At 43.9% G+C, this 18,699-nt stretch overlaps 1 protein-coding gene across 1 annotated transcript; it reads right to left on the bottom strand.

Annotated features, from left to right (window-relative positions):
- Positions 1 to 328: 328 nt before the first annotated feature.
- LOC140746509 (coiled-coil domain-containing protein 63) lies at positions 329 to 17,700 on the bottom strand. The gene is made up of 10 exons (XM_073078663.1): positions 17,605 to 17,700; positions 17,089 to 17,211; positions 11,922 to 12,116; positions 11,137 to 11,279; positions 10,346 to 10,520; positions 5,497 to 5,676; positions 4,577 to 4,727; positions 3,591 to 3,762; positions 2,806 to 2,944; positions 329 to 406 (listed from the first exon to the last, which is right to left on the bottom strand). Exons 1-10 carry the CDS (start codon positions 17,671 to 17,673, stop codon positions 329 to 331), a joined length of 1,425 nt encoding a protein of 474 aa, XP_072934764.1. The 5' UTR covers positions 17,674 to 17,700.
- Positions 17,701 to 18,699: the final 999 nt, after the last annotated feature.

Below are 18,699 nucleotides of genomic sequence, written 5' to 3'. Positions count from 1 at the left end.
ACATTTTTTCGCTGATACACATTTCATAGATTGTGTGGTTCCGACGACCATTTTTTAGCAACTGTGTTTGGAGGCCCCCCAGGATCGTAGTCCACGGGCGGTCCGCCCCTTCCCCTTCCCCCCCCCCCCAACTCAAGCCGCTATAGGCTCTGCCCGTCCCGATATGCTACTCGCCCGTTCCGGTATCCGTTTCGCTCCACTACCAGCCCCGCTTCCCGCTCCACTCCCGCCCCGCTTCCCGCTGCGCTTCCCGCTCCACTACCCGCCTCGCTCCCCGCCCCTCTCCCGGCCTCGCTACCCGCTCCACTCCCGGCCCCACTCCCTCCCGCTAGTGCAGCGCGGCGCGGCGGCGGCGGCGCGAGGGCGGCGGTGTCCGCTCCTTGGCCTCAGCGCATCGTTGCACGCTCTGAAAACAACCACTGATTACCACTCATACTGATGAAGGTGGTAGAACCCTTTGTGCTCCGACTCCGGCGGCACCACCGCCGTACCTATTTCTGCCTCATAACAGCAGTGTTAAGCGCTGCTGTGTTACGGTTTCAGGATGTGGTAAGGGAGACATACTTTTCCAACGCGTTCCAACTTAGTCCTCAGGGGTAGCGGCGCATCTGTGGCTGACCTCAGGTAGGAATATCTAATCCCATCTGGGGTTGATTACGGATGTCTATGGGCGGCAGTAGCCACTTACCATCTGATGGACTCCATGCTCGTCTGCTACTCCTATATTATATAAAAAAAATCTTTAGTGGTTCGATTCAGTGTTGTGTTCTGATTTAAAACTTGTGGTAAGAGGGACATCTAAGGATACTGATGACGTTGGTAGGGTGATAGCCTAGTGGTTAACCCTATACTTGGCAGAGAATTTTATCCTAAAAAAATTATACTTTTGCTACTTCCCTGCGTTAATTGGGTTATAAGGATATTAGGAAAAATAAAATAAAAAATCTCTGAATTTCAGTTTTCAGAATATAGTATGTGTCTTTAAGTGCACACTGCCAGGTTCACGAGAAAAAAAATATGTGTCTTTAAATGCACACCGCCAAGTACTCACTAAACTAAGAAATAATTAAAAAATGTAAAAAATATCATACATTTTGAAAATACTAAAGATAAAAGTCTCGGAAGTTATGACATGTCAACAAATTTTGAGATATTTTAGTTGAGTTGAGAGATTAGACCTATTTCCAAAAAAACACAGTTCCCACATAAAGCGACTCGAAACTTTCTGAGTGGCAATAATTTTTGTTTACCGCTGTTCCCATTACGAAACAGCAACCAGGAAAACAAACGAAGATGTCCAGGATCTGTGAGGACAATACTTACAATGGCCTATCACATTTGTACGCTATAAAGCGACTTGTCTGTTTAGACCTGCATCCATGTTTCCGTTAGAATGTTGTATTAAATTTGAGCATATGATTGGACTTTATTCCACTTGTTTGAAGGATGTGGTAAGAAGATATACTTTTCTGAGGCATTCCAGCTTAGTCTTCAGGGCTAGTGGCGCATCTATAGCCGACCTCAAGTGGGAATTTGGTCTTATCTGGGATTGATATTGCAGATGTTCTGGAATCATCATTATTGGATATGTTTAGATTTTTGACAGAAGACGCTATTGATTGGACAGGACTTGAGTTCAGGGACGTTTTTATGAGACCTAGACATCTGGAATTCATCTTTCTAGGGATTTGCTGGATTCTACATCCGATTTAATTACGCAATTTAGACACCAAAGCTAGAATTTTTCGGCCTCCAGTCATCTGAAAAAAAAAATTGCAAGCTAAGGACTGGGAATTTAGTGGAAACGGGGAAATATTAATTTCAGTCATGAATTATAAAAAAAAAACTCTGTCTGAACTTTGTTCACCCAACCCCCTACCTTGTGTGCAGAACCTTAGTATATAGTAGCAAAGTTGGCAGTGTGCATTTAAAGACACAATATTGACAAACAGCAATATTGTATGTCGTTGGCAGTGTGCATTTTAATGCACACATAACAAAAGTCATGAATTACTATATATTCAAAACATTATATCTCAAAAAAATATCACCAAAACATTGCATAAAGCTTGCAGAAAGTAAGATTATATAAATATCGTACATATAACTTAATTTCATTCAGATAAAATAAGATTCTTAGAGAGCGTTGCGCAGGCGCTGAATGACGGCTCGCTATTTTGTTTACCATTTACAATGTGTGAACGAGACAGATATTGATTTCATTTTCTGACATAAAGAAACGTTTGATAATTCGCTTTCAGTTATTATTAGTAAGATTCGATGTCGCATTATCCGAGAAAAAAAATCTGATTCTAATGTGCATTTAAGTGCACAATGTCAAGTATAGGGTTAAGAAACTCGGCCTCTCGATCGAGGGGTCCGAGATTCAAATCCCAGGCACGCACCTCTGATTTTTTCAAAGTTATGTGCGTTTTAGAAATTAATTATCACTTACTAAATGGTGAAGGAAAACATCGTGAGGATACCTACATACCTGAGAGATTTATAAAAAAAAATTTCAAAGGTATGTGAAGTCAACCAATACGCACTTGACCAGCGCGATGGACTGGCCTAATCCTTCTCATTATACCCATTTTCATTATACATTATATAGAGGTGACCCGTGCCCAGCAGTGGGACAGCAATGGGATTGTTGATGCTGATGATGCCACTATACTAGAAGAGTAATAAGGTATAGTCTAGCCACCCACTCTAAACTAATAACTTTACCACCTTTGTAACCTAACACCTACAATTGATGACTTTAATTTTGAGATTGACAATGATATTATCAGTGCATGACACCTCGTCAAATTTGATCAATTCCACCATTTCCACGACTTTCTTCTCCAGGCTTTTGATGTAGAGCCTAGCGTTTGTAGGGTTGATATCGAACGATTTGCCCAAGAGCTTGAGGAGAGGTAATGAGTCGCACTCCGAAGATCTGAAATAGAGGTTTGAAATTAATTAACAAAAAAGAAAATTAAGAGATAACACAACATAATTTAACCCTCATGATGTTAAGTGGTTATTGCCGCATTTAACATAAATTTATTGCCTATAAAGATCTATCACTTATCGATTACTTGCAATTTCAAATTATTCACAAATGAAGTCAGCTTTCAATATATTTCGTTGGATAACGTCCTAAACAGCGTGTCCAATATGAGCGCCGACTTCAGAAATATATAATAAAGCAACATTTATTTCAATATTTTTTTACTTTATAGTGACATCGAAGTCGGTTCTATTTTTTTGTTAAAATTTTAGCCTTTGGGAACAGAACTCTAAAAACTACTAAGTACAATAAACTCCGGCGGCACCTCCGCTACACCTATTTCTGCCTTATAACAGCAGTGTTAAGCGGTCTTTTGGTCTGGTTTGATGGGTGTGGTAAGGGAGACATACTTTTCCGAGGCTTTCCAGCTTAGTCGTCAGGAGTAGCGGCGCATTTGTGGTCGACCTCAGGTATATCTAATCCTATCTGTAGTCGATTACAGATGTCCATGGGCGGCAGTAGCTACTTACCATCAGGTGGACTGCATGCTCGTCTGCTACTCCATATTATAAAAAAAAACAATAAAACTGACAGTGCAAGTGCCTGTAGTTGCTGCAACAGCACAGTGCGTGCCCGTTGGCTCCGCTCGCAGGTGGCTCTCAGGCTCTCAGTGGCAGCACGTTTCTCTTCTAACGTGTGGCGTAACGACTCGATGCTGTCCTGTTGCTTGTAGAGCTTCGCTTGGTGTTTGGCGTGTTCTTCCTCTGTAAGATTATAATAAAACAATAGATTGACCAGACAATGAGAGGAAGACAGCGAGAACAAAGAATAACAGTATGCAAATAGTTAAAACTTGGCCGATTCCCCAAACAAAACCCAGGCAGGCAAAGTTATGTGCGTACTAAAATGAATTAATATTTGCTTAAACGATGATGGAAAACATCATAAGGGCGACTGAATCTTTAAATAAAGTTCTCAAAGGCGAGTGAATATAAATTCGCACTTTACTAGGTGGTATAACCCTTTTGGTTCGACACCGTCACTACCACCGCCACACCTATACCTACCTGATAACTGCTTTGTTAAGCGCTGCTGAGTTCTAGTTTGAAAGTTGAGACATCCTTTTCCGTGACGTTCCAGCTCAGTCGTCAGATGTAGAGGGACATCTGTAATCTGTATGAGCTCAGGGGGCCTACCACCATCTTTTAAAAACCATCATAGTTCAGAAAAGTTTTATTTCTTCCTTAAAACAGTAAAATATTCCGTCATACACAGTTGAATAAACTTAAACCCTTATTAATTTTTCGCTTATCCATTGTATAAAACCAACTGAAATTGTCATATTTTGCTGAAAAGTTATATTTTTTTGCAAGAAAAGTAAAAGTATGGTTTAAATAATATTGTTTTAAGAGATGGTTAGACCCCCCAGGTAAAAATCTCATCTTATCTGGGGTTGATTATAGATGTCCTTGGACGGCAGAAGCCAGATACCATCAGGTTGAATGCATGCTCGTCTGATACTCATATATTATAAAGATGATCTTGATAAAAGTCTGGATTGAATTTATCTGCACTAACCAATGCTACTGCGAAGCATCCTGACGTTGTCGCTAAGGTTCTTCAGCTCGGTGTTAACTTCATTGATGTAGTTAAATAGAGCGTAGTTCTCTTCTTCACGTCGTGTGAACTCCTGAATCAGTCGGTCTACGTCGTCTTCGCCTGTGTATTCCTGGAAATTGAAACGCTTTCTACACTCACAGTCGACCCGCGACGACCCGCGTGGCGGAGCGGTCACGATGCCGGTCTGACGCGCAGAGGGTCCCGGGTTCGATCCCCGGCCAGACAGATTTCTAAATGATGAATTTAGATTTCTGTTTGGGGTCTGGGTGTTTGTGTATCTGTCTCTGTGTGTGTCCATAGCACCCACGACACAGGGAAATCTAGTGTGGGGCTGTGAGTGTAGAAAGTGTTGAAAGTCCCACACAATGTTTTCCTGTGACGTGGGTGCCATGGACACAGACGAAAACACAAACACCCAGACCCAAATCAGAAATCTAAATTTATACCTACTTTATATATCTGTCTGGTCGAGGATCGCTTATACTTCAAAGACTACTACTACAGCCTTTTCTTCTTTATTTATTACAAATGTCAGTGCTGCTGTATTATGTAAAACATTTACGGAATATCAATTACCTTGTCTCTAGGTCTTCTGCTTGTCAATCTATGGTCCATCGACTTAAGACTTGCCTAGGCGTGGTCGCCACTCGTCATCAAGCACGGCAGAGGCGGCGCAAGGCGTGCGCGACGTTTAGACTAAGGGACCTCCACTTTACTTTCCGCCCCAGCCTCCGACGACCTTAGTCCGACACTGTTCACATTGTATTGTGGCACAGGGCCTCGTAAAATGTTTTTTGCCCACATAAAATTTAGTACTTACTCATTGCGACTTCAACACTAGCGGAATTAGGGGGGGGAGGCTCATTTATAATGCTTACCCGGATCGCATCAAGTATATTGACGTAGTTGTTGTAAGTACGTATCTCCATCTCCTGGAGCTCGAGGCGTTTGGCCTCAGCGCGGGCGTCGGCCGCCGTCAGCCGCACCGTGCCCTTCGTGCGCAGGAACTGCTCCAGCTTCATGCTGTGGTCCAGCTGACGTTGGAGCTCGCGGACTTCCTGAGAAGTGCCAAATAAAATGTTAGTAGGAAAGATGGAAGGTTGTCCCTGTAGTACCGGGACTAGAATAGGGCTACGGTATCTCCTGCCTGTCGTAAGAGGCGACTAAAAGGGGCTTCCGGGGTTGCGGGTGCCAAGAGTAGGAGCTCAAACCGTCCAGCAAGCGACCCCGGGAAGGACAGCAGTTTGTGTTATCGCATATCGCTGTAATCACCAGAGGATGTGAGAGGAGCGTAAATTGCTTCCCCCAGGGCAGAGCCCGATAAAAGGGCATCCGTTAAGAGGTCTCCGGTTGTGTTCCATTGGAGATCCCGAATTTCTCCACCAAACGTACCGGACACACCGGACGTCCACCGGAGGGGTTTTAGTGCGGTAGAAGTCCCACATAACCCAGCGTCACTCGCATGGCCAACAAAAAAAAGGAATGACGGAAGGTAGGAAAAGATTCTTAGAGAACATTGGTTCCTGGAAGTGCAGGAAATTAAGAGCCATACATTTTTCGAAACTTAAAAGTGTGGAGCGATAATGTTTTTAAGTGTTTCTGTAAGTGTGGTTGCAGGGAATTATCTTAGGCTTAGTTGATTTTGACAAAAGTTGCGCGTGTCAGAAGTATTGGGAGATTCGGTAAATGAAAATACGTCTTTGCCCAGAGGCTGTCAGTACAGAACTATTTTATTCAACAAATCTTACTAGTCTGCCTGGCTAGCTACCACCCTCAGGCCGGAGTCTACCGCTAATAACGACTCGTCGTGTTTCGGTAGTGCGCCTGGGAGCCAGTTCATCCCTTTATCCCCCCTTCCCATCCTCTTGTGGTGCTTCCGACGGCGTACCTCTCGGGTCCGGTAGGTCTCTTTAAGCGTCGTTGCTCCCGGGGGCGTGGTGTATTGGCGCGGGGGCCAGGGAGACCCGGTGAAACGGTTGTCCGCTGGCCGCCCGCCGGTTAGTTGGGGACCCGAACCCGGGTAACACCGTCAACCTCTGGCCCGGGAGGCTGTCCCGCCAACCGGCGAAAAATCCCGTGGCACGATTACCCTGCCGGAGTAAGAGACCGGAGTGGAGCCGGGTAGTCGTGCACGGGGGGGACCGGGGGCCCTTCCGTCCCCCGCGCCAGCATCCCACATTACCTCTGTGAACACGCCGCTACGAGACCCGCACTTTGTCCCGTGAGGCGGCGACGGAGCACCGCAAATCCTTTCTAATTCCTACGCTCTTCAAAAACCACCATGAAACGGCAGCTAAAAAGGAAAAAGTTATGCACAGCGGCGACCTCCTCCACACTTACTGTGGACATGTGCAACATCAGGGGGCTCCATTCCAATCTGGATGCCGTCCATCACCACCTTGAGACGGCAAAGCCGGCTTTCCTCTTTTTGACGGAGACGCAGATATCGCCCTCGGGCGACACCTCGTATTTAGATTACCCCGGCTATAGTTTAGAACATGCCTTTAGGCGTCGAGCCGGGGTATGTGTGTATGTTCGGGGCGATATCTGCTGCCGCCGTCTCAGCTGCCTTGAAGACAAGGACCTATCTCTGTTGTGGGTGCGCGTAGATATTGGGGGGCAAACCCGCGTCTACGCGTGCCTATATAGGTCCTATAGCGGAGATGAAGAGACAACTCGATTATTCGAGCACGTCCAGTGGGCGACTGACAGAATGCTGCAGCAGTGTCCTTCGGCGGAGTTGGTGATTCTGGGTGACTTTAATGGCCACCACATTGAGTGGCTGGGCTCCCGAACCACTGACTTTGCCGGAAGAACTGCGTATGAGTTCTCCTTGGCATATGGGCTCTCCCAGGTCGTACCCGGTCATACTAGGGTACCTGATATAGAGACCCATACTGCGTCTTTGCTAGATCTTCTGCTGACCAACCGTCCCGAGGACTACCAAGTGATGGTCAAGGCTCCCCTTGGATCTTCTGACCATTGCTTGGTAAGTTCTTCTGTGCCCTTGTCGCGTCCCACGGGGGCTCGACCTCCGGGGAAGCGACAAGTTTGGCACTACAGGTCAGCAGATTGGGACGCGTTCCGGGAATTCCTGGCCTCGTACCCGTGGAGGCAGCTGTGCTTCGTCTCGGGTGATCCTAGCACGTGCGCTGACTCTGTAGCCGACGTAATACGGCAGGGTATGGAATGCTTCATTCCAAACTCTGTCGTGTCCGTCGGTGGACGGAGTCAGCCCTGGTTTGATGGGTCTTGCGCTAAGGCATCACGTCATAAGCAAGAGGCCTACCAAGCCTGGGCGTCAGCGCACGCATGCAAGGATCCGAAGACCTCCGAGCTACGAACCGCCCTTAACGCTACCTCCCGATCAGCAAAGAAGCATATGGCCAAGGCGAAGTCTAGGCACGTTGGCAGAATTGGCGAGCGATTACTTGGTTACCCCTCCGGGAGTCGAGCCTTTTGGTCGCTAGCCAAAGCTGTTGAAGGTAATTTCTGTCGCTCCTCACTACCGCCCCTGCGGAAATCAGATGATTCTCTGGCCCATACGGCAAAGGGAAAAGCCGATCTTCTGGGCACTCTCTTTGCCTCAAACTCGACTCTCGATGACATGGGGGCCACACCGCCGACCATCCCGCGGTGTGAGAGTTCTATGCCTAATATACGCTTTACGCAGAAAGCTGTCAGGCGAGCTCTATTGTCCCTTGATGTCAAGAAGTCGAGTGGGCCGGATGGAATCCCCGCGGTGGTGCTGAAGACGTGTGCTCCCGAATTGACTCCCATCTTAACGCGCTTATTCTCGCTTTCCTATACCACAGGACAAGTACCGTCTTCGTGGAAGGTAGCCCTCGTTCACCCGATTCCCAAAAAGGGTGACCGCAGTGACCCGGCTAATTACAGGCCTATAGCGATCACCTCCCTGCTCTCAAAGGTTATGGAGCGTATTGTTAATACCCAGCTCCTGAGGTACCTCGAGGATCACCGGCTGATCAGCGATCACCAATACGGTTTCCGCAAGGGCCGTTCAGCTGGTGATCTTTTGGTGTATCTCACACACCGATGGGCGCAAGCCATTGAGAGTAATGGTGAGGCTTTGGCAGTTAGCCTAGACATCGCTAAGGCCTTTGACCGGGTCTGGCACAGGGCCCTTCTCGCGAAGCTTCCATCTTACGGTCTTCCCGAGAGGCTGTGCACATGGGTAGCCAGTTTTCTGTCTGAGCGGCAAATCAAAGTCGTAGTAGACGGGTGCTGCGCAGACACGAAGCATGTTAACGCTGGCGTGCCCCAGGGCTCTGTCCTCTCTCCCACGCTATTCATTCTGCATATCAATGACATGTTGCAAAAAACTAGCAGCATTCATTGCTATGCAGATGATAGTACGGGAGATGCTGTGTATACAGGCCGTGCAAACACCTCTCGGACTCTCGTGGAGGAAAGCAGAATCCGACTTGTGTCTGAAATCGAAGACTCTCTGGAGCAGGTCTCGACATGGGGTCGACTTAACCTTGTTGAGTTTAACCCCACGAAGACACAAATCTGCGCGTTTACCGCTAAAAAAACCCCATTCGTCATAGCGCCACGGTTCCAAGGTATTCCACTCACCATTGATAAAAGTGTGGGGATCCTGGGAGTTGACATATCGTGTGACGTGCAGTTCCGGGGTCATTTGGACGTTAAGGCCAAGTTGGCATCAAGAAAGCTGGGCGTCCTGAACAGAGCGAAGCAGTACTTCACTGCGGGGCAACTCCTTCTGTTGTATAAGGCTCAAGTGAGACCTCACATGGAGTACTGCTCCCATCTCTGGGCAGGGGCGCCCCAATACCAACTTAACCCACTTGACTCCGTGCAAAAACGCGCGATCCGAATCGTCAACGACCCCAGGACCTCCGATCGGTTAGAACCTTTAAGCTTGCGGAGGGACATAGGTTCCCTCTGTGTGTTCTACCGGCTTTACAATGGTGAGTGCTCCGAGGAACTATTTGACCTGATGCCTACGTCACCATTCCTCCATCGCACCACTCGCCGAAGGATGAAGTTCCATCCACACCAACTGGACCCGTGGCGGTCCTCCACAGTTCGGTTTGCACGGACATTCTTGCCACGAACGTGCAAGATGTGGAATGAACTTCCTCCTGAGGTATTCCCAGAGCGCTATGACATGGGGCTCTTCAAAAAAGGTGCAAAAAGAGCTCTCCTTCAAAGCCGGCGATGCATTGGCGACTCCTCTGGTGTTGCAAATGTTCATAGGCGACGTTGACTACTTTCCATCAGGTAGCACGTCTGCTTTATCGTTAGGCTCAAACATATAAAAAAAAAAAAAAAAAAAAAAAGTCTACTCAGACCTTAATACATATGTAGCTCTATAGCTATACTCCCTATATCAATACATAAATTTGTTTATAAAATCGCCTGGTTCGCCGTTAGGCTAACACGCGTAAATAAACATACAATAGTTTATTGGGACTGGACTTAATTCATTTATAATACTTTTTTTTAAAATCCTTACCTCTGTTTATACCAGCGATGTCAAGCGTTGCTGCGTTCTGGTTTAAATAGTAGGGTGAGGCAGATACTCTTAGTCCTCAGGAGATCAGGTTCAGGAGTAGTGGATCTACGTCGGGACATCAGAACAGAACAGAGCCCGAATTCTCGATTTAAATACCGAAATGTCTAAGAGTACAACCACTTGCTATTCCAATCTCAAAAAATCTTAAACATAATTCTACATACTAAACAATGTTTCCGATAGTCAATCGCGGCTTTTTCCTTAAGCGCGTCGAGTTTCGCGCACCACTCCTCGCGCTGGTCGTAGGTGCCGATCGCCTGCTCCACCAGCTCCAGGATCTGCGCCTTGCCGTCCATCAGCCGCTTCACCTGGCTCTTCCAGATCGTGTTGAAGAACTGGCTGTAAAGATGGTTGGATTTTGACGCCAAAAACGCTAAAAAACTGGTAAAAACGTATGAAACATAATCTTTTTTAAAAGAGATGTAAATTAAAACTGCGTGGATTCTATAGTTAAAACTTCAGTTGCTTACTAAAACTTAAGAGACTTATTTTTTACTAGCTGATCCGGCAAACTTTGTAACGCCTCAAAATCTATTTATCAAACATATTTCATATAAAATATAGCCTATGTTACTCGTGGATAATGTAGCTTTCGAATGGTGAAATAATTTTTAAAACCGGTCCAGTAGTTTTTGAGACTATTCATTACAATCAAACAATCAAAACAAAGCTTTCCTCTTTATAATATTAGTAAAGATAAAAGTAGGAAACAAATTCGACCTTGCTGTCCACCTAATGGTAAATTGTCACTGACGCCCACGGACATCTGTAATCAACCTAACATAACATAAGTCATACTTGAGGTCAGCCACAGATGCGTTGCTAGCCCTATAAGTTATAATGCCTCGGATAAGCAGCGCTTAACATTGTTGTTAGAAGGCAGAAATAGCAGTGGCGGTTATGCCGGAGTTGAACCACAAAGGGTTCTACTACCATAATTAAATGACCAACTCACCGATCGCGCAACAGTCTGTCAATCTGCAACCGCATCCTGTAATTCTCGCTGATGACCGTGTTGAACTTCTTCATGGCCGTGTTCAGCCGGTTCTCGAGCTGGCTGATGATGGACTGGTTCGTCAGGTTGTTGGCGTGCTCCTGCTGATAGTACGCATATAATTCGTAAGTACCCCTTACATTGAATTAGGCAAATGGTTCTTTCAGTCCCGGGCGTCTAAAAGGGTTTTTGCCTAAATGTGGTGGTGTTAGCAATCTACAAAGGCTTTAATCATCTTGTAAATTAGGTAATTTGCCAAAATTATAATAACGCTTTCTAACGCTTTCTACACTCACAGCCTCACACTAGGATTACCTGTTTCGTGAACGGAAACAAATACGCAAACAGCTAGACTCAGAAGCAAAAACCTAAATTCACCATTTAGATATTTGTCTGGCCGGGGATCGAACCCGGGACCCTCTGCGCGTCAGACCAGCATGGTGACCGCTCTGCCATGGGTCGTCAAATAAAATTCGCGTATTAAAAGTGCATCACTGCTATGTCTGGTTTGAAGGGTGTGCTAGGATTTTGGTGGTGATGGCTTTTCTCATGACAAGGTAAGAGGATTCCCAATTAATATAAAAAACTGCACAATGGTATGTTCTAGTTCAAAGGGCTAAGTGGTGATGGTGATAAATTTTCTCGTGAAAAGTTAAGGAGAAAAGTTGTGGAGTTCACGGGCACTTGATTTCAACTGATGGCCACTTAATGCAGTAAAGTTTTAACATATCTTTAAAAAGCAATACCTTTTCGGATCCCGTGCCTTTAGACCGTAAACCCTTGATCTCCTTCTGTACTTGTTTGAGAAGGAAGTTCAGCTCGTTAATAGTACCCCGATGTTCCTTTACCTCCGTGGAACATCTCTCGTGCTCTTTCAGCAGTGCTATCAGCTTGTCCCGCGTTCTAGCGTTTTCTAGAAGATTCGATGTGCTGTTTGTAAGCTGTGAATAAGCAGTTATATTATTGGTTTACGGTTTATCAGGTTGTAAATTGTAGTTTATTAATGATCAATCCATCCGATTTTTGTCTACCGAAGACAATGCACGGACATGCATAATTAATTTATCTAAGATCAATTTTATTATGAATAAAATGTGATAATAGGGCTGGTGAGTTCAAGTACTACTTCTAATTAAAGAGGTAGGTAATTCTAGATTTATGGTTTTATTTGACGGGTTCAGTTAAACACGCACCTCTGAGTTTTTAAATTAATTATTTAGCATTTGCTTCAATACTGGAAGAAATCAACGAGACTCTTCACTCCTAACAGTTCTTCAAAAAGTTTCAAGGCCGTTTAAAGACCAATCATCATCAAGTCGATAAGTATTCTAACACCGGCTACAGACTCACGCCGAGAACCCCCGAGAAAACCCGAGAAGGGTGAATGTAATCACTTTCTTGCCTTCACGTTCTCGCACTCGCCTGTTCTCCGATTGGTGTCGGTATTTTGCCCGCTTCAGAGGGTTTCTCGGGTGAGAAAAGAGAACTATATAGTTTAGGTACAGAGTGCAGATGCCTTCTCGGTTCCTGTGCGATTCCTCCGCGAGATTTCTCGGCGAGACCTCTCACGCGAGTCCGTAGTCGGCTTAATAATTTCTGAGAATATACTTAACTACATACTATAATTAGTAAATCAACTGAATCCTAAAACGTGATCGGGTTTAAGCCCTCGTGTGCCTAATTTTGGCAACCACGTGTTATAGTGACGATAGCAGATAAAAGGTTTCTAATCTGGCCCCATGTAATCCAATTACCAACCAAAAATACATTCGACCTCGCTTAAGATTAAAGTTAAGGCCGTTTAGCTACTACTGTCTTAATTTGAATTTAAGTAAATGGTCAGAATAGGTAAGATAAATAAAATTAGATTTTTATATTTGAAATACAATTTGGGATGACTTAATAAAATGTAGGTAATTTTTGTAATTTAATTTTATTTAATTTGTAATTATTTCAAGTCAAATAGTTGTTTAGGCAAGTAAGCAAAGCAAAAAGTTTCTTTAGTTATACGTTACTCACTCATTTATATTGGACGAAGAGAGTTATTTATTTTCAAGACTTGTTACAATAACACCTAAATACAGCAACAACATTATAATAATTAAAATTATATAAAAAAGAGAATGAAATAATATAACCATATACGCATATGTGGACGTATATACTATTCATGAATTTCGACGCAATGATATATTATAAAAGTATCAAGTATCCAGTGGCGGATTTAAAAAAGAAAAGTACAGTTTTTGCCGCCTCTGCTTCTACAATTGTCATGTTTTAGTTTCCCGTTGACACGGTTCCCGTTTTTTTTTGCTCGTCATGTCAGTTCATGACACGTTTAAGGCAGGAACGATTGGGTCCCCAAATTTGCCGCCCCAAAAATATAAAACATGCCGCCCCAAAAAATATGCCGATCTAGGCTGAGGCCTACTCAGCCTGCTGGTAAATCCGCCTCGTATCTATCTATTAAGGGTCAAACCATAGAGCCCTGTGACAGACGAACAGACAGTGGAGTCCTAGTAATAAGGTTCCGTTTTTATCCTTTGGGTAGGGAACCCTAAAAAGAGGTTCTGCACACTGAAACATATTTCTTATACTTTATGTACAAAGATAATATACAATTACATAATAGTGTTTATTCAATAACTACATTGTTCTCGACACGTTAAACCTCATAATTAAGTGTTTATCGGCTATCACGCGATTACCAATGGATCGAAGAAATATACATATACATTGGACATGCTTGCTGCCACCAAGTAAAATGAAAAACATGAGTAATTTTTTTCTTGACGACACGACCACGACACGATATTTTGTAACGATTATAAACTCGATCGCAACAGTCACTTGTGATACGTTTAATTTTTTTTAGAATTTTCATGTTTTATTTTAGAATGTTACTTTGCTTAGTGCATTCGATAAAATTTACAAATAGACCAGTGATAAAAAAATACTTATCAAACATAAGTAGTAGGTATTAAATACTTTTGAACCTTTTTTCTTAACCAGGGGGAAACCTTCAAAAGGTGTTATGTGGGATTTTGTGGGACCAGTGGCCGTCCTCAACGCTTGTTGGAGAATTCCGGGATCTCCGACGGAACGCAACTGGAGTCCTCCAAACGCGATGCCCCGACCGGGATTTTTCGCTTTTTAGCAGTTTTCGCTCCTCCCACACCATCTGGTGTTTACGACGGTATGCGATCGCACATACCGCCGTCCTTCCCGGGGTCGCTTACTGGACAGTTCGAGCTCCCACTCTTGCCGCCCGCAACCCCGGAAGCCCCCTTTTAGCCGCCACTTACGACAGGTAGGGGATACCGTAGCCCTATTCTAGTCCCGGAACTACAGGGACTTTTGACCTACGAGTATATGCAATTAGGTCAACCCAAGATAAGATAAAATTCGTATCTAAGGTCAGACACAGATGCGCCGCTACTCCTGAGGACTAAGCTGGCATATCTCGAAAAAGTAGTATCCCTTACCACACCCTTCAAACAGCAGCGCTACACTGTTATCATTGGACAGAAATAGGTGTGGCGTTGGTGCCGCCGGATTCAACCACAGAGGATTCTATAGTCAGCGTAAAACTGCTAGTCCGCTCTGAATACAGAAATAAATCGCGTCGCTATAACAAATTGTATGACTACACCTGCTCGCAACAACTTCAGAGCGGACTAGCAGTTTGGCGGAGACTATACCACTGTAACTTCGTATATATATATACACCATAATCTGATATCGTCGTCGAAAACAACGAACAATCACGGCAAAGAACGCAAAGTATCCAATGAAAGCGTATAAAATTATCGCTTGGAGATTTCCCATCCGGTAATAAGCATTCGATTTGATATGGGAGATGTTACTGAGATTAATGTACTAACATTGATGCACAGTACGACAAAATTAACTTACTTTTTTATAAATAATAGTTTAAAAAAACTAAAAAAAACACGCTTTTATTGCTAATCGAACTAAAAACTAGAAAATGATTTTAATGACAAAGAGTCTAAGGAGGGAAGACTCCTTATATAACTAAATGACCGGCATCTACACCTTTCCACCGAACCGCAAGAACTAAATCGTGCTTCTCCAAAACCTGCAACACCTTCAGCAGGTGGCTCGCCTAGTGGTTTTCTACCGGATTCATTTTGGGGGGTGTGCGCAACAGGTTCACGATCTAGTTCCCCCAGGCCCATTCTACCTAGGGACGTCCAGACGCACGGCAGGCTACCCCTATCAAGTCGACCTTCCTCTGGTTTGGATGAAACGTTTTACTTCATCATTTCTAATATGAACCGCCAAGGAGTGGAATGCCCTGCCGGATTCTGTGTTTCCCGATAAGTATAATCTAGGAGTCTTCAAAGGGTTTTAGTGCGGTAAGAATCCCTCATAACCCTGCGTCGCTCTCACGGCACCTTTTGAAGGTTACATCTTGAAGGTTTCCCCTACGTAAAAAAAGGAGTCTTCAAATCAAGAGTAAATAGGCTACTCCTAGGCAAGCGTGGCACATCTTAGGCCTCATCAACGCTTTCCATTAGGCGAGAGTGAGGCCAAACGCGTGCCTATCCACTAATAAAAAAAGCCTAGAAATAAGTGTGTCGTTGATGTCTCCCTGGTTGAGCCATACTGACTTTACCACCATTCCTTTGAATTCCACCATAGAACTTGAAGAACTTAAAAGTCGGTCACTCTCAACCCACCATTTTACCGAAATTTATACGAAGGATTTAGTAAAGATTAAATTTGTTAAAACGTATGATTAATTACTTATTTGCAGTTAAACCAGCCTCGAAACTGAGGTAACTGCAGGTCAATTGCCCGTCGCGTGTTAGGATCAGAATAAATTAAGAACCACTCAACTTATCGCTGCTTAGTAGTTGAAATCTATTCACCTGTAGTGAATAATTAAATATTCAATGCTGTAGAAATTGTTTCCCTAAATTCTTCAATTGATGTAGTAGAAACACAGTTCATCTGATGGTAAAAGGCTGCTGACGAACAAGAACTTTTTCATCAACTCCAAGTGTGATTGAAATTTTAGTAGAAGTTGGCCACAGCTGCCTCTAGGACTAAGTTTAGGGATTTAGAACTTTTTTTTTGTTTACGAGGGGGAAACCTTCAAAAGGTACCCGGTGCCGTCGGAGCGACACAGGGTTATGTGGAATTCTCACCGCTCTAAAACCCCCCCGGTGGCCGTCCTCGGCGCTGCGTAGAGGGCTCCGGGATCACCAGAGGAACGCAACCGGAGTCCACTTAGCGCGTTGCCCCGTCGGGCTCCGCCCAGGTGAGCTTGGCGCTCGCCACACCGTCTGGTGCGTACGACCGTATGCGACCACACATACCACCGTCCTTCCCGGGACCGCTGGCTGCGCGGTACGAGCTCCCACTCTTGCCGCCCGCAACTCCGGAAGCTCCCTTTTAGTCGCCTCTTACGACAGGTAGGCGATACCATAGCCCTATTCTGGTCCCGAAACTACAGGGTTAAGGGATTTATACCTTAACAAACCACAACACAGCAGCGCTTAACACTGCGTTGTAATGCAGAAATATGTACAATAATGAGTTTCGGTGGTACTTCCAGCGGCGCACCGCAACGTGATTGTCCAAATTTCAATCCATTACTTATAAAGGCTCATTGAAGTGTTCTATCGAAGGTTTTTAATCTCCTTCTTGATATACACATGACTTTTGGCGTACATATGAGGCGACCATGTCCTCAGAAGCAGTGGCGGATTAAGGTCGTCGGAGGCCATAGGCGATGGCTCACGTCGCCCACGTCTTACGCCGCCACTGTTCAGAAGTAGCAGCCCATCTGCGATAGCTTTCTGTGATAGTAACTTAACTTCACATGAACTGCCTGCTTAATTTCTAATACAGTAACTGTAATGTATTGAAACCTTTTAAAGCTACCTTCAACTCCACCATGATTCGCTCCAGCTCAGCGGTGAGTGTCCGGATGATGTTTCTCTGGACACGCAAGGTCGGCTGCACGCTGCTCATCACAGTAGCTCGATCTATCTCCATCACTCGGAACTGGAACCAAAATATGTAAGTAATGAAATGTAAGTTTCAAGTTGGTAGAACCCTTCGTGGTTAGACTCCGGCGGCACCACCGCCTCACCTATGTCTGCCTCATACGGCAATGTTAAGCGCTGCTGTGTTCTGGTTTGAAGGGTGTGGTAAGAGAGATATACCTTTCCGAGGACTTTCAGCTTAGTCTTCAGGGGTAGTGGCACATGTGTGGCTGATCTCAGCTAGGAATATCTAAGCCTATCTGGTGTTGATTACAGATGTTTATGGGCGGCAGTAGCTACTTACCATCAGGTGGACTGTATTCTCGTCTGCTACTCCTATATTATTAAATTAAAAAGAACTGCTACATAAAAAGTAGGTACAATTTGGAAAACGTAAAATTCAGAAACTGACCTGTCTTTGAAGCTTGCATAGCTCATCCTCTGCTATCTTCTCCATTTCATTATCTTCATTCCCCGACATCTTGTTATTTCCTTCTTCAAAACTTCAACTCAAATATTCTTCGTGTCTTTAAGAACTTACTGACTTATATTGTTTAATTCAATAAGTATGTAACTTTAAGACAGTGTTAAGTTAACGAATTAACGAAATAATACATGTAAGAATTTTTGAAGACCAGTAGATATTTAGTAGATAGTGAGTATAACAATAGAAATAAGTTAGAACGTGGTGTTCAATGTTGTTTAAGTAACTTTGTAACAAATTCCGATGGATCAATATAGTAGCCAGGCAACAAAGTGGCTATCTTATAAATTATTTCTTTCAGGGCCGTCGACTGTATTTTTTCAGTTCAACTATATAGATTTTAAGCTTTGTGTCTAGATATTTTACGATTTAATAAGTCAATAATGTTAACATAATGCCTATGATATTAACACAAGCATTTGTAAAAAACACACGAAAAAAAACATTTTTTGGGTTCTGTATTCAAATGGTAAAAGCCCCGTTGGTTCTCTGTTACTGGGTTTTATGAGCTTTTTTTCTTTAAATATGGTGCCCCATATTGAAGCCGGTATTTTTAGCGCGTTTCAGTTTATCTATTACCTACACCGAAACTGGTGACATTTTAAAATTTCACAATGCTTACGTATTAATAGGTAGTTTCTAACAAATATCAAAAATGGGTACTACGCATTAAAAATATACATCTACAGCATTACATATTTAATGGTGATACGGAATCCTCTATGTGCGAGTTCGACTCTCACTTGGCTGATGTTTTATATTACGGTGTCTTATTATATGTTAGCTTGTAAAATAGAAATAATTTTGAAATCAGTGTCAAACGCTAATTTTATCGATTGCATATATTTAATGTTATATATGTAAATATATTATTTGTTTAAGTGTTATATTTAAATCAAATCGGAAGTCGAACCGAAGACCTTACACAAACCAGGTCGACATTATGCCAAATATCTCAGAAGCCAATTAAGTAGGTAAGTTATATCAATTTCTTGCGGTATCTTTTGTGTGTAATCTATCTTT

Source organism: Epargyreus clarus, unplaced genomic scaffold (assembly GCF_041222505.1).
Source record: "Epargyreus clarus isolate Ecla_fem2 unplaced genomic scaffold, WU_Ecla_fem_2.2 ptg000012l, whole genome shotgun sequence".
NCBI lineage: Eukaryota > Metazoa > Arthropoda > Insecta > Lepidoptera > Hesperiidae > Epargyreus > Epargyreus clarus.
Note: the sequence above shows the minus strand (reverse complement) of the source record. Positions and strands in the feature narration are given on the sequence as shown.

What these genes read in the sequence shown, in the direction of transcription:
- LOC140746509 (XM_073078663.1), bottom strand. Translation starts at nt 17,673, where the DNA reads ATGTCGGGGAATGAAGATAATGAAATGGAGAAGATAGCAGAGGATGAG. An exon ending in TATGCAAGCTTCAAAGACAG is followed by an intron (nt 17,212 to 17,604) that starts GTCAGTTTCTGA and finishes TTTTGGTTCCAG; the next exon opens with TTCCGAGTGATGGAGATAGA. An exon ending in GACAGACTGTTGCGCGATCG is followed by an intron (nt 10,521 to 11,136) that starts GTGAGTTGGTCA and finishes CCATCTTTACAG; the next exon opens with CCAGTTCTTCAACACGATCT.